The sequence below is a fragment of the Euleptes europaea genome, chromosome 8 (genome assembly GCF_029931775.1).
Source record: "Euleptes europaea isolate rEulEur1 chromosome 8, rEulEur1.hap1, whole genome shotgun sequence".
In the NCBI taxonomy this organism is placed as follows: domain Eukaryota; kingdom Metazoa; phylum Chordata; class Lepidosauria; order Squamata; family Sphaerodactylidae; genus Euleptes; species Euleptes europaea.
Window position 1 is genome coordinate 59158756 of NC_079319.1, and position 14445 is coordinate 59173200.

General features: G+C 40.8%; 1 protein-coding gene across 1 annotated transcript; it reads right to left on the minus strand.

Moving 5' to 3' along the window:
- Nucleotides 1-652: 652 nt before the first annotated feature.
- FAM210A (family with sequence similarity 210 member A) lies at nucleotides 653-13273 on the minus strand. Its single transcript, XM_056854557.1, has 3 exons — nucleotides 12781-13273; nucleotides 8729-8840; nucleotides 653-972 (listed from the first exon to the last, which is right to left on the minus strand). The coding sequence occupies exons 1-3, from the start codon at nucleotides 13245-13247 to the stop codon at nucleotides 673-675; spliced, it is 879 nt and encodes a 292-aa protein (XP_056710535.1). The 5' UTR covers nucleotides 13248-13273; the 3' UTR covers nucleotides 653-672.
- Nucleotides 13274-14445: the final 1172 nt, after the last annotated feature.

Genomic DNA, 14445 nt, shown 5'->3' on the forward strand with positions numbered 1-14445 from the left:
TTAGCGTTTCTGAGACCTGACGAGAGCAGGCACTTCCTTTTAAAAACCTTTATCATTGGTATAAAATTCAACATTTATCCAAGGCTAATCATGGAAGAACCAATACCCATTCTACATTATAAATATGTAAGAGCAGTATAATTTCGCTCATTCTAACACTCCATTTTAAGTAAACCTTTAATAACAAACAGCGTAGGGAAATACATCTCTTATAGTTCCATGATCTTGCGATAGTGTTTAATTTAATTTACAACACTAAAGGATCTACCTCTCACCCCGAAAACACATTGTTCACATGTTCCCCTCCCCCAACCATTTTATTTGTTTGTCTCTGATCTGGTAGATGATGACAACTAGAAATGGTGTGTAGACAACCTTTTTAATTTCTCCGTATGGATCCAGTTTGGATGGCCTTCAACTAAACAGACCCGAGAACACCTGGCTGTGAAGCTCATTGCCATTATATTTACAATATACTAATCCAAAGACATGTTTTGATAATTTTTGGAAGTGGGTGTAAGCATTAAATACTGGTCGGACTCCAGTTTATAGATAACTGGCACTTTCTAGTCAATGAGATTAAAGCAGGAACAAAAGTAGCGATTGTACATATTCCAAGTCTGCCAAAGGGTTTAATATGCGCCAGTTTTTTTCTTTGCTACCCCTCCAATATTATTCTTTCTTTTTAATAAATGAAACTTTTTCTTTGGTTTCCTGTATCTTTTCTGTTATTTTCTCCTTTGTTTCTTCCATTTTCCCGGTTAGCCTCTCCTTTGTTTCTTCCATTTTCTCACTTATCATGTCTCTGGTTTCCTCCATTTTCCCCGAAAGACGCTCTTTCGTTTCCTCCATCCGGTCCTGAATGTATTCCTTGACTGGAGGTGGGGTGGACATGTAGCCATGCTTACGAAGATACTTCACAGTGATGGACGTTCCACCTAAGGTCACTGTGTATCTGGCTGGAGTTGCAATCTGGTCAAAAGGAAGAAAGAAAGCATACACCCGTGAACAGCAAAATCCTCAAAACCAATAACTACAACTTCAGAATTCCGGGGGGGGGGGGGGTGAAGTAGTTAATTGACTTTAGCTGCTACAGCCTAAATAGAACAAAAACCTGGAAACAGGGGTGGAATGGGAAGTTAGAATGTGCAGCGGGGCCAACCCTCCTACAGCTGTCCTTGTTAGCACAGCTCACTCCAAAAGAAGACAATGCTGAACCAGCAACAGTCGCCAGCATAAAGGAAAAACAGGTTGCTTACCTGTAACTGATATCCAGGTGGTCATCTGTGCCAGGCACACATATGGGATCTCAAGAATGTGTGGGCAGGGCCTCAGAACATATAAAAGCTACAAAACTTGTAGCGCGAGCCTCCCTGCCCACAATGGCTGCCCACCACAAGTGCCCAATTTGGGAAGCTGCGCACATCCGTCAGTCCTTCCCACCAACGCAGCAGATAAATTATGTACACCTGTTAGGGGAAGGCTGGGTGGGTGGTGTGACTGCACAGATGACCACTCAAAGAATACCAGTTAAAGGTAAGCAGCCTGTTTTTCTTCTTTGTGGTCTCTGTGTGTCACACGCATGGGATAGATTAGCAAGCTTCAACACTGGAGGTGGGAACAGGTGAAGTTATGCAAAGTAAACTTCCACAGATTTCATGCTAAAGTGCACAGGGCAGGTAAATGAGTTCCCTGTTTCTTGATGTAATACACTGATGACATATTGTCTGCCGCCACTTGAACGGACTTGCCTCTGAAGATGGCAGAAAACGCCTTGAATATAGCAAGACGCTCCAATACGTTGATATGCATTGCAGCCTCTGCATTGTCAGCGTGACCTGAGGCGATGCCTTGATTAATCTGGTGCTTCTTAACTAAGTGTCTTGATTGAGCCACCAAAGAAGGGACTGTCGCACTAACCTTGGTGCATACAGAACAGTTGACTTCTGAATTTGTGGGCTGAACAGCTTGCGAAACCACATTTGCAAGGGTCTCATCCTCAATCTTGCCTAAAGTGTTCCCACTGTGGCAGATGCCATGAGTCCTAATAATCTCTGAATTGCAACTGCCTTTTGTTTTGGCTGAGAAAAGACCTGCCTCACAAGGACTGATACCCTCTGGTATCTGGCCCGTAACTGCTCCTAACAGTGTTCCAATAAATTTCAGATGTTGCACAGGGTTGAATTGAGATTTCTTTGCATTCATCCTAAACCCCAGCTGATTCAGCAAATGCAGTGCAGTCTATAGGTGCTGTAGCCATGTCTGGCCAGACATATGAACTAGCAGCCAGTCATCCAGGTAAGGCTAGATGTCAAGACCATTTTTGTGAAGATATGCTGTCACTATTGCCTTACATTTGGTAAAAATTCAAGGGGCAGTTAATAGGGCAAAAGGTGGAATGTCGTACTGGTAGTTCGTGCTCCCTGTGGCAAAACAAAGGTATCTTCTGTGTTGTGGATGAATTGACACATGAAAATACGCATCCTTTAGGTCCATGGAGATGAAAAACATGCCTGCCCTTAGGAGAGGTAGGATGGTGGATACTGAAATCATTCTGAATTTGTCACAGTGATGGCATCCCCACCCCCTCAGATCCAAGACAGGTCACATGCTTCCATCTCTTTTTGGAATGGCAAAATTCATGCTGCTTTTCCATGAAGACGAAAGAAGATCAAGACAAACCTTTTGCATTTCCATAGTCTTCCTGCCAGATCTCATCAACCCTATTCAGATGGACTTAATTCTATCCTGTTGCCAGCCAAGCCCTCTCTCTGACTCACCTTCCGGCCCCCATTTTAATTTCCAAGTCTATCACTCAATGCTTGGACACGTAATCTCAAGTATCCTAGACATCATTTTTTACTACCTTATTCACTGCACCCTATTAATCCTATCTCAAGCAATCAAGCCTTTGTCGCATGCGATGCCCAGCCCTTCCCATACACTGCCAGTCATAGCCTCCAACTACATTTCAGAGTATTGGCCACAGTCAAATTGCTACCACTTCCTGAATCCAAAGTGTGAGCCACTGTACTTGCATGTGCCATTTTCCTTGTTAGTAGTGCTGGCCATTACTTGCTTTCTTTGCTACTGCCATTCTGGACCTCGCTCTTCAGGAAGGTAACTATAAACCCACTTGGGACTCTCAAACCTTTATTTTCTCAGCTCCGTATGTGTTGGGAATTGTGCGTGTGCACAACAAATTTGATTACTTTTAATCAAATCTTTAAACTTATAAAACGTTTCGTTATTGGGACCCTCCATCGCTCATCTGGCGCATATTGGTTAAAAGATCCCCACAGCAGCCTCTTGCAAAGCTCTATCTAGTCTCCAGCTAATTTCCCCCAATAAAAGGAGACCCCTGGAGTAAAAGAGACTGAAGATGGTGGACGTTTTAAGGCTTGAAGGCTGTGGGTTTTCCCATTTATGCACATAGTTTAATCTACAGAGTATAAGTTGTTCATTTATTTATTGCATTCATATCCTGCCCTTTCCTGGCAAGCCGGAATGGTGAAGCCAGAAAAGTTTTGCTTAGGTGGTTGAACTTACAAATTTTTACTTTGTCTTGTCTCATAAGCAGTGCAAACACTATATCCTTGGTATTGTGCTCCAGAAAAACTCCCTCTCGATTTTGAGCACAAGCGCCTCTCCAAAGCCAATGAATGGAACGCCTTTCCTCTCAATCTTGAGAGCACAATGCCCTGCAGCATCGCAGAGAAAAGGCTGGGCTGTGGCCTCTAAAACTTATCCATGAAGAATATTCCTGAGCATGACGATTATAATAGAGAAATTGGCTTCCAGATCTGCAAGACCTTCTGTATCTCTCTCTCTCTGCAAGTACTGGCCCTGTCAGAGGCATGAAGAATGCAGATCTCAGACTGTGGAGTCAACTCCCTCACTAGAGGGTACTCCCAATACTGAGAAGAGGCACAACTGCTGCCTTGCTGAATGTTTCCGTACTGATTACTTCTGATACTGGGAGTCGGCTTTCTGTCACCCCTAACACTAATGTTTTGCATCCTGGTCTCCGGTCGCGTCCTGGTCTCGTCAGTATGGTTAAGAGCGGTAGTTTGGAGCAGTGTATTCTGGTCTGGAGAACCGGGTTTGATTCCCCACCCCTCCAGCTGAGCGGCAGTGGCTAATCTGGTGAACTGTATTTGTTTCCCCACTCCTCCACACGAAGCCAGCTGGATGACCTTGGGCTAGTCACACTCTCTCAGCCCCACCTACCTCACAGGGTGTCTGTTGAGGGAAAGGGAAGGTGATTGTAAGCTGGTTTGATTCTTCATTAAGTGGTCAAGTCGGTATATAAAAACCAACTCTTTTTCTTCTACTGATGCATCTTCAATCTACCTCTCTGAAAGGGATCTTAACAATTTTCCCACCAATGGACTGTTCACTTCCCAATCCTTTTCAGAGACTTCCAGGACTGGTGTGACAACCTCTGCGCCCTGCATTGGCACTAATTTTTGAGGTGTTAGCGGGTGCAGGCGAGTCTCCATGTTTCGGTTTGTTCTTTTTATGATCACTTGAAAACTCCTCTGAAGGATGACGTTTAGCGGCCCTTGATTTTTGCATCTGCATCTTAAGCTCAGCGGATTTCTTTGCACAAGAGTTCTGTTTCTGTGGATGAGACTGGGAGTTATTTGGGTTTGGACTGCTTGACACTGATGCCATGGAATCTGACACGGTCAGTGCTGGCCTCGTTGGGACCATGGACGAGGACACAGCCACTGGACTTGTGGTAAGAGCTTTCTCCCACAGCAGAGTCCTTAGTCTGTTACCACAGTTACGTCTAGCTTGTTTTGTAAACCTAAGGCAATGCTGGCAGGAGCCCGCTTTGTGCTCCTCCCCCAAACATAAAAGGCAGAGGGCACTTTCATACATACTGAAAAATGCACTTTCAATCCACTTTCAATGCACTTTAACGATCCTTTGCAAGTAGATTTTCCCCTTCCACACAGTAAAGTCCAGCTGCAAAATGCTTTGAAAGTGGATTGGAAGTGCATTATTTGGCATATGTGAAAGCGGCCAAAGACTATGTCCGTCTGTGGAGGGGGATTTTTTTCCCCTTGCAAGCAGAACAACCCTTAAACGTCGTGTTCTGCACCGTAAGCACACAGTTCACATTTCAGCAACCTTTTCTTTGCTCCTTTCTTTTGCAGTGTTTAAATAGAGTGTTTGAAGAAACGGAGAATGAGAAGGTCCCTCTAGAGCCACCTGCTGCTGCGGAAGAACTGACGGATGAGTGTGGCTCCGCCCACTTGGGGTGCTTGTGATGAGCAGCCACTGTGGGTGGAAGGATTGCACTCAGTTTTGTAACTTTTATGGGTTCTAAGGCTCTGCACGCACACACTTGAATTCCCATATGCATGATGCACAGAGACCATCAAGAAGAACCAGCTATGTTTGTAGTGGGCAATTTCTGTGTTTATATAAGATGATATGTAGTTTTCTAATTGTAAGTTACTAATAATGGTGTGTGTGTGTGTGCGTGTGTGTGTGTGAAGTGCTGTCAAGTCGCTTCTGACTCATGGCGACCCTATGAATGAAAGTCCTCCAAAATGTCTTATCTTTGACAGCCTTGCTCAGATCTTGCAAATTGAGGGCTGTGGCTTCCTTTATTGAGTCAGTCCATCTCCTGTTCGTTCTTCCTCTTTTCCTGCTGCCCTCAACTTTTCCTAGCATGACTGTCTTTTCCAGTGACTCTTGTCGTCTCATGATGTGACCAAATTACGATAGCCTCAGTTTAGTCATTTCAGCTTCTGTGGTCAGTTCAGGCTTGATTTGATCTATAACCCTCTGATAATGGTAGAGTATGATATTATGTCCTGGTTGAAAAATAATATACTATAATTAATTTTTGGCTTGATTCTATAGCAGCTATGGTAAATGAATGAATTCTAGTATAATTTGCTTGGAAGGGGGATACAATGATTTAGAATGTAGTAATATTGTGATATTGCTTTTGCTATACTGTTGGATATTTAGCCACACACAAGAATATGGAACATCTATTGTATTGTAGGTATGTGTATTGTTGTATGTATGCAATGTTTGAAAAATAATTAAAAAAAGAAAAACCAGCTATTTCAGAACCCTTACGCCTGACCCTTCAGAAGTAAAATACCAAGAAATAGACTTTGCAAATCACGACAATCTTTCAATTGCTCTTTAAAAATCACAGAAAGGGTGAGCGCTGGGTTATTAAAGCATCATTAGTACAAGACCTCTGCAGGGCCAAAGCGACACCACACAACTCTGCTGCCCAAAAGTTTTAAAGACAGGCGAGTAATTCAGACAAAACATTCTGCACCCAGTGACCTTCCGCCACATTCTCCGGAAGTTACCATCACAGCTGCCTCCTCTTCAACCCCTTGTACTCTACGAGGCCGCAGGAAAGGGCTGTACTGTACACAAGCTGATAACAGGCTGGATGAAGGCTAATAAACTGAAATTCAATCCACGGGACACAGGATCGCTGCTGATGACAAGCTCTGCATGCTCAGAGAGATGGCATTCAGGCTGTACCAGTTTTATTTTCCAGAGCTCTCTTGAATGTTATAGGGTTGTTTTTTTTGGGGGGGGGGGTTTCCTTCTATAGCTTCTTCTTGATTTACAGTGATAGTGGATTGTGCTTCTTTGAAAGTTTTCATAAGCTACCTGGAACCTTTTATACGGAAAGGCAGGCGAGGAATATTAATAAAAATCCAAACGTTGTGGAATGAACTTGGGACTGCAACTTCATGTAGTAAAATGGTGAACTCTCCAGTGTTATTTATATGCCTTCCGTCTCAGGCAATCAGGGACTTAACAGCAACATCCAGAGAGCACAGCACAATGTCACTGAGCGCACAGAGTTAGTGTTCAGCTCTTGACACTACATAATTTTTGCTGCTACTTAAGTTTTAAGCAAGGACCAAAGCACAATCCTGTCTTTGGAATCCAGTGCAATGCTGTGCCCCGGCGATGCTATTTCAGCCAAAGCGACTTTTGAAGAGCATAAGCAACTGGAGAAAAGTTTCTAAAATTCATTTTTTTTACCAAAAAGAAAATTTTGTCTGTGCAAAGACTAAATAAGACCTTTACTTGCTTTTGATTGCCCTTTCTAATCTTGTACCTCGTATAAGCGCTCTTTCCTCCTACCTAAATCTTTGTTCCCACTTTTGAGTTCCACATAATGACATATCATCAGGAAATAAGTGGGAGGACATACACTAATTCTCACTTCAGGGAAGGCTGACGGTTTGGCAGTTTGAATCTCCTGGTAAACGCTCTCTGCCTCTCACATCAGAATAACCTCTCGCTTTACATAATAGCACCTTACTGGAAAATGCTTAGCACTTGGTTCAAGAGTCAGAGGCTAGAAATATTCATCATAGGCTAGCTAGGGGATAGTGTTGGAAAGGCAGGTCAGAACCACAAAGAAAAATAAAAAGCATCATGTATCATATGCAAGACAACCCCCCCGAAACCAAATTCCACTATGATAGAAAGCAACTGAAACAGTTCAGTACTTGTGCAGAAAACAAAACTGTTGCCTCAAAGCACTGAAAAAAGAAAGACTCTTCACTGCTCAAAGAGATGGGTGTTCCTGCATTAGGCATTTCAACAAGTAAAGCTTCCAACAGGAAAGAGAAAATGAAGGAAATCAACTACGGCACCCTTACCTACTGAGAAAACAAAAGAACGGGCAGCAAAATTATCTAAAGTGTGCGAAAACGACAGTGGGAGTATAACTATCTAGTGTTCGCAATAATGTTGACATGGCACTTTCAGTACAGTTATTGTTCGATTGCCAGAAATATCCCCTCTCCACGTTCCCTCAAACTTACAATGCTCTTCTTATTTCTATCCTAAAGCATGTCCTTCAAAACATAATAGTGTTTCGAGACAGCACTCTGTCTCCTAGAGTAGTCTTTTCCTTGCTTCTGATTATCTTCAGCTTCTCAGCAACTGGAATACATCTACCTAGCTGCGTATCTCAATTCCCTCACCTATCATGCTCTGTTAAATACCAGTGCTTTCACCATTGTTGTGCTCCTTTGCCAGTATCTAGACTAGGAACTGTCAATATTATCATTCTATTCTGAGCCCTTGTGATAGGGTCTACTATGAGTAACTTGATTTACAGGTGTGATCTTTTTTTCAGCGTAATCCTAATGGGGGGGAGTAGTTACGCCACAGCTGGGGATGGTGCAGCCGCGCGGCCTCCTGAGTGGTTTGCTGTGCCACGGCCAGAAATCCAACCAGGAAAATTCCCTCAAAGCCCGTGAAACTGCTGTATACAGTTCCACGGGCTGCACCACCATTTTTGCTGGCGCAAAAGTTCATGCTGGTAAAAGGGGGTGTTCCCAGGATGAAAGGGCTCAGGGAACTGATTAACGTCAGCCCTTTTCCTGGGAATGCCCCCTTTGGCACCAGCTCAAGCCCCTGCGCCGCAGGTGTATCGCTGCCACAGTTGTGCCAGCGCCCATGTGTAGCGCTGCTGCGTCACTTCCTGGCACCTTTGTAAGTGGCCTGAGGCTGGTGTAATTGCCCATTTTGATGATGCAAGTGGCATTTGTGCAAGGCAGGGTCATGCCACCTCCTAAGCCCCCCCCCCCAGATTGCGCTTGTTAGTGCAACAGATGGGTTGTGATAACTTCCTTACTTTGTTAACTTCCTCCCTAATAAAAACTGGGGGTAAAGAGATGTGGAACTTCTCACTGACTCTTTCATTACTTACCTTGTACATTGCATATGCAGTTAATGCATTTCCACTCTGAGAATGCTTTAGTATATTTACAATGCTTTCAGGCAGTCCTATGAATTCGAGGAAAGGAACAACATTTACTCCCCTGTGAAAGAAAGATAAAGCAAAACGAACAGATTACTAACATTCTTATTAACATTTCTTTTGGGAAGACTGCCAAGCATAAGGGATATTTATACTAACAAAAAACACCACTACAAAAAAAACTACAACATAATCAATCATGCTTTCTCTTGAACTAGACTAAGGACTTCCATTGTACAGAGCTGGAAAGTGTATCAGTCAGCAGACTTTATTTTAATCAAAGTATTGTTTTCAAACAGTTAATCATGTATTATTGTAATGAAACAGAACCTTGGAGGCATTTCTCCATTAGAGTTTGCACTTTCCTAACTCATCTCAAAGCCAAGAGAAGAAATTAAAGAAAGCTGATGAAGGGCACTGTTTGCAAGGAACAAGAGGTTAACTTGTGTGCTTTAGGGAAAATTCTTTTTAGGTTCTTCTGCTACAATAGATCTTTTAACGAATGGACTTGCTGACCACCAGGGAACGCCTTGAACAACAGTCACAATTTAATTCTGAAACAGGAAATTCTGTCCATTTATTTTATGACATCCTAACACTGTCAAAGCTAAAGAACTAAAATCACTGGATAGTTTCAGAAGAGTAGCTACATTAGTCTGTTGCGGCAAAAAAATGAACAAAAGCCCACCTACATATTATATAATAATTGGGCTAATGTTGCACTTATATACTTGGTGATAAACTCCATTAAATCCAGAGGGATTTCCATGCATAGGACTGGACTACACTTCCCAGTATGTTTATGTTTGGTGATTTATCCCGCAAGGCTTATCCATATTTCATGTTTCTTGGTTATTATCTAGCTTAAATTACTTTTGAGCTGGAATTTTCTTCTTGAATTTATTTATTTATTTCAAACATCTATCAGTAGCCTGTCAGCCATAAGAAGCTGTTAAGAACTCAAGGCGGCTTACAATATAAATAAAAGAACAATAATAAAAAACGACAATTTAAAACCACAATTTAAGACTGCCACCAAATTAATCAAATGCAGTTTACGGAACTTTTATGGAAAATCTGACTCTCTGCCAATAGATGGGTGATCCTGAATCCTGCATTGCAGTAGCTAATGTCAAAACTTCTAACCAATCTTACACAAGTGAGGACTATTAGAATAAGTATGAACTCTGCTCAAACCAAGAATTTGGACACTGGTTAGATTTATGTAAAAGTTTATTTCAGGATTGCATGTGTCCAACGGAAGACATGAAACAATGATAATTTGTAATCTGTAATTAGAAGTATGAGCCTTTGATATCACAAGGTATTATGTTTGTTTTAGTTACTCTAACCAACTGGCATTAAGTGCCCTTTCTAGGAGCTATGGATCCAAATGTCATTCTAAATTTATCACTTCTCAGAGTAATAAAACTCCCAAGCCATTTAATATTTTGTTTCACACAGATCCAAGTAAAACACTCACGCCCAGGTTTTTTAGAGGAAGTGAAGGTTGGCTAGTTTCTCTTAGTGCAGCATCTTTGGCCATCCCCATACATTCAAGAATTTGCATACTGAACGAGAAACAAATTAGGCCCAGTGCTTATGTGCTACAAAAACACAGCTTTGGAAGTGAGAAAGTTACTCAAGAAATACATTTGATCATGAAAGTTTATATAGACTTTAAGTCAGAGGGTAATCCTAAACAGGTCGACTCTGAATCCTCCTCAAGACTAATCAATGGGGCTCACTCCAATTAAAGTGTTTTTAGGATTGCACTGTAAACCTGGGAATTAAAATTCCATATATTTAGAGTAATTATTTATGTTATAAACCAAGGAATACCTACCACTGAGCAAAAACAATATATAAATCCTGGAAAAACTCCTGTGATTACCATTTAATCAATGTATTACTGCACAGAAGTCTTCATAAGCATTTGGTAATTCTAAACAGTACTTGGAGAATGTCAGATTATGTACAAGTGAATCTGAAGTAGTAATGCACGAATATGCCTTCTCTTTTATATATATATTCATTATGAGCATTCATAACGAATTTTCATATGACTTATTTCACTGCTAGTTTTCCTGTTTTGTTTATTCTCTTATAGCAATTTATGTTACAAGCCACCTTAATATAAAAACAGGCATCAATTTTAATGGTAATTTCTACTGACTGTTATTAGTGTAAGGGGGGGGGGGGAATTACTGACATTTTATCCCAAATAGGGAGAACTCATGTCAGAAGTTGGAATTTTCAAACCGACAGTATGTTCATAAAATTCAGTAACATCCCTAACCTGCAGAAGTGAGCTGTGGCTCATAAAAGCTAATATTCTGCCAGAAATTTTGTTAGTTTTTAAGGTGCTACTGGAATTGTGCTCTTTTCCATCCCTAACCTGGACAGCTTGCAGCCAAAAAAAGCTTCATTTTTTAAAAATCCAGCTTTTGGGGGGTAATTTTCAATGAGTTGATACAATATTACACAAACACAGTTACTGGACTCTTGCTCTTTTCCATCCCTAACCAGTTTTCAATGAGATGATACAATATCGCACAGATATTAAGCAGTGAACTTAAATATTTATTACTCATGTATAAATTTATATATGCAGCAATAGATTTAGGAGATAAAAATAAAATTTGTATCGTGCATAGTTACTGGACTTGTGCTCTTTTCCTTCCCTAACATAGACAGCTTGCAGCCAAAAAAGCTTCATTTTTAAAAATCCAGCTTTTTGGGGCAGTTTTCAATGAGATGATACAGTATCACACAAATTCTATTACTATGTAAATTAACATCCATGTAAGTATCTCAGATTAGTACAGTGTGACCATACGGGAAAGAGACTATATTTTGTATGGTCTTCATAGCACCAATGTGTTATGTGCTGTGACCTATGCCATTTACTCCGTCGGTAGCAATATTACCCATTTCAAAACACACCAAATAGGAACACAACAAACTAATTCTGAAATGGAAACTAAAATAAGAGAAATTACTATAAATGGAAATGTTCCTACAGAAGTGTTTTACTTAACTAGGGTTGAAACAAATTTCTTGGTTAACTGATACAGCAATTAACTTTGCTAAACCACACTGCTGAATTTAAAAAAAGCAATATGCTACAAATAGGACAATTCCTGCTACCTATATTAAGCAGGCAGAAATAATAATTTGGGTCACTGATGCCCAATACTGTCCAATTTTTCACAAGAGTCCACAAAATGCTAATGCCATTCAGCAGTTGAGTGTGGATAAGTACAGCTTAAAAGGCTTTTCAGAAAGAACTGAAAACTTTGTTTCAGGGTTTCAAGCAATAAATCTGTTCCTCCAGGACAAGAGAAGCAGTTAACTTAAACATTTATCACTTCTGTATAACTCATATATGGAGCAACAAATTTAGCCAATTTGTTAAAGGAACAAAAATAAAATTTATACCATGCATACAGTTACTTAAGAAATCTGTAAGCAACTGTTACAGTACATATTTAGAAGCAAACTGTTGGAACAGTCTTACTTTCTTCCTTCAGTGCAAGACAACATGTTCTATATCCCTTCTTCTGTCAGATGAGACAAGGCCACCCAGAAGAACAGCAAGAGAAGCAACACACACAGAGGACCTCATCAAGAACCAAGGATACAAACAAGACATAAGATGATGATGTGGTCTTGGCATCTCAAAATGAAAAAGGGACAAGACTTTGAGAGGACTTTCTCACACAATCCTATCAGTTCAGACAGACCTTTCATCTTGTTTAGGAGGCGACACTGACCCAAGAACACAGCTGTGCATATGTATGCGGCTTCATTCTCAGAATAACACTCCTGCAAAATACTAAATTGCTACATGAAATTGACCTCCTCTACAGTTGTAGGACTTTAGTAAATAGCACTGGTGGTTTCAATTTTGTATATTTAGCATGAACCATATAGCATATGTAGTCTTGTTAAGATTAGCTTGATAAGCGTAAAAAATAATCATACAATTCACCACTTACTTTAAAGCTGCATAGTAAAAGGCTCCAAACCATATGCTGGAAGTCAAAAGATGCACTGGAATCAAAACTTTTCCATACTGCTTAAAAGTTCTCTTGAATCTCTGCACAAGACTAATTGACTTGTCTTGTAGGGGATCAAGCTCTGCCGAACTTGAATCTATAGGGGCTCCCTGGGCTAAGTTACCTGTTGTGGCGGTATGGGATTCTTTTCCCAGTTCTTTAGAATGAGACTCCTCTGGTTGGGATACTTTCTCCAAAGATTCCCTTTCTTTGGAAACACAAACAGTAACTGATGCATGCAGACACTGATGTTGGGAGGTCAGAGCCAAGGATACTATTTTATGTCTATAATTAAGCAAGGAGGGTTCTCCTTTCGAGGAGTGAAAGATACAGGTGCGATGAGGTATCAAATATGTCCTGTATGCCAGCTGAAATGGTCTCTGCATTCTGACTGATGGCAACAGCATACTGAAGATACTGTGGTATGCAGCTCCTGTGAAAACAGGTAGATTGTTAAGAGTAGGCATGATAAGACATATTTCTAGATTGCAATTATGAATTCATTAATGCAGTTTAAGAACGAAGACAGCTTTTCCAAAATTGTAGATCTTAGCAATATGAAGGCTTCATTACACCATTAGGAAAGTCAAGTGCTACTGTGAAATAAAGAAAAACAAGTACTTTTCTATTTATTTCCCCAGCAATTCTTAAAAGGACAAATTCCAAGCAAAGAAATTTATAAGAAGTGGGGCTGTGTTCTCTGCCAGAAATGTTGAACTAAACTAGTTTATGTTTCCCTAATACCAGAAGTTGAAGGGGGAAAAAAGAAACAAACTGCTAAACTTTCTAAAATATAGGTTAAATCTTTGGCTAAAAAAGTGGGCTTAACATTGGTGCAAGTTTCCAAAGATGCAAGAAAACACAATTAGGTTGTCTGACTCATTCCATAACATGTGATGTTAGCTTTATTAGTGGAGAACTTAACAGTTGAGCTGATACTTCTGTATTTTTGGCAACTTAAAGTCTGAATACATCTTAGAAAACCACTGTGTCCTTTTCAACCCTAGATTGAGCTCTCTTTTATGGATTAAAAGGAAAACGCTTGATGTTCTTGTTAGAAGTCATTGCTTCCTATTCTATGTATCAGATACTAGAATATCCTTATAGTTCCCTTCATTGACCCACACAGAAGCTACAAGTACAGATTTGGGGGAAACATTCACATTTTATGTAGGAATATGCATGCTAGTATGGGCTATTATATGAACTACATTGCCTTAAACAGAATTGGCACTTGGACTTGATGCCAGCGGAGGGGAATAACCGTGGTTGCCCTGCCTGGATTATTGTTTTTGCTGGCCTTACCCAGCAGGAGGGAAGGACAGATGCAGAGTAAGCATGAGGCTGGGGAAATACAGGTCAATTCCCTTTGACTTTTGGCGCCACCTAACTGCCAACCACTGTACATTGCGGACTCATACCTGAGGGCTGTTCTTTGCTGCCCTGCCAATATATTCACCAGAAGCATGTATGCACAAACCTTAGCTTCTCTGGGGGTGGGACTGGATGGGGGATAAGCATTTTTAAAATGAACTTTCTTGCATACATTGAGGGTTCCCATGGTACAAAGGAAACACTTCCTGCATCACTTGTAGTAGTCAAAAA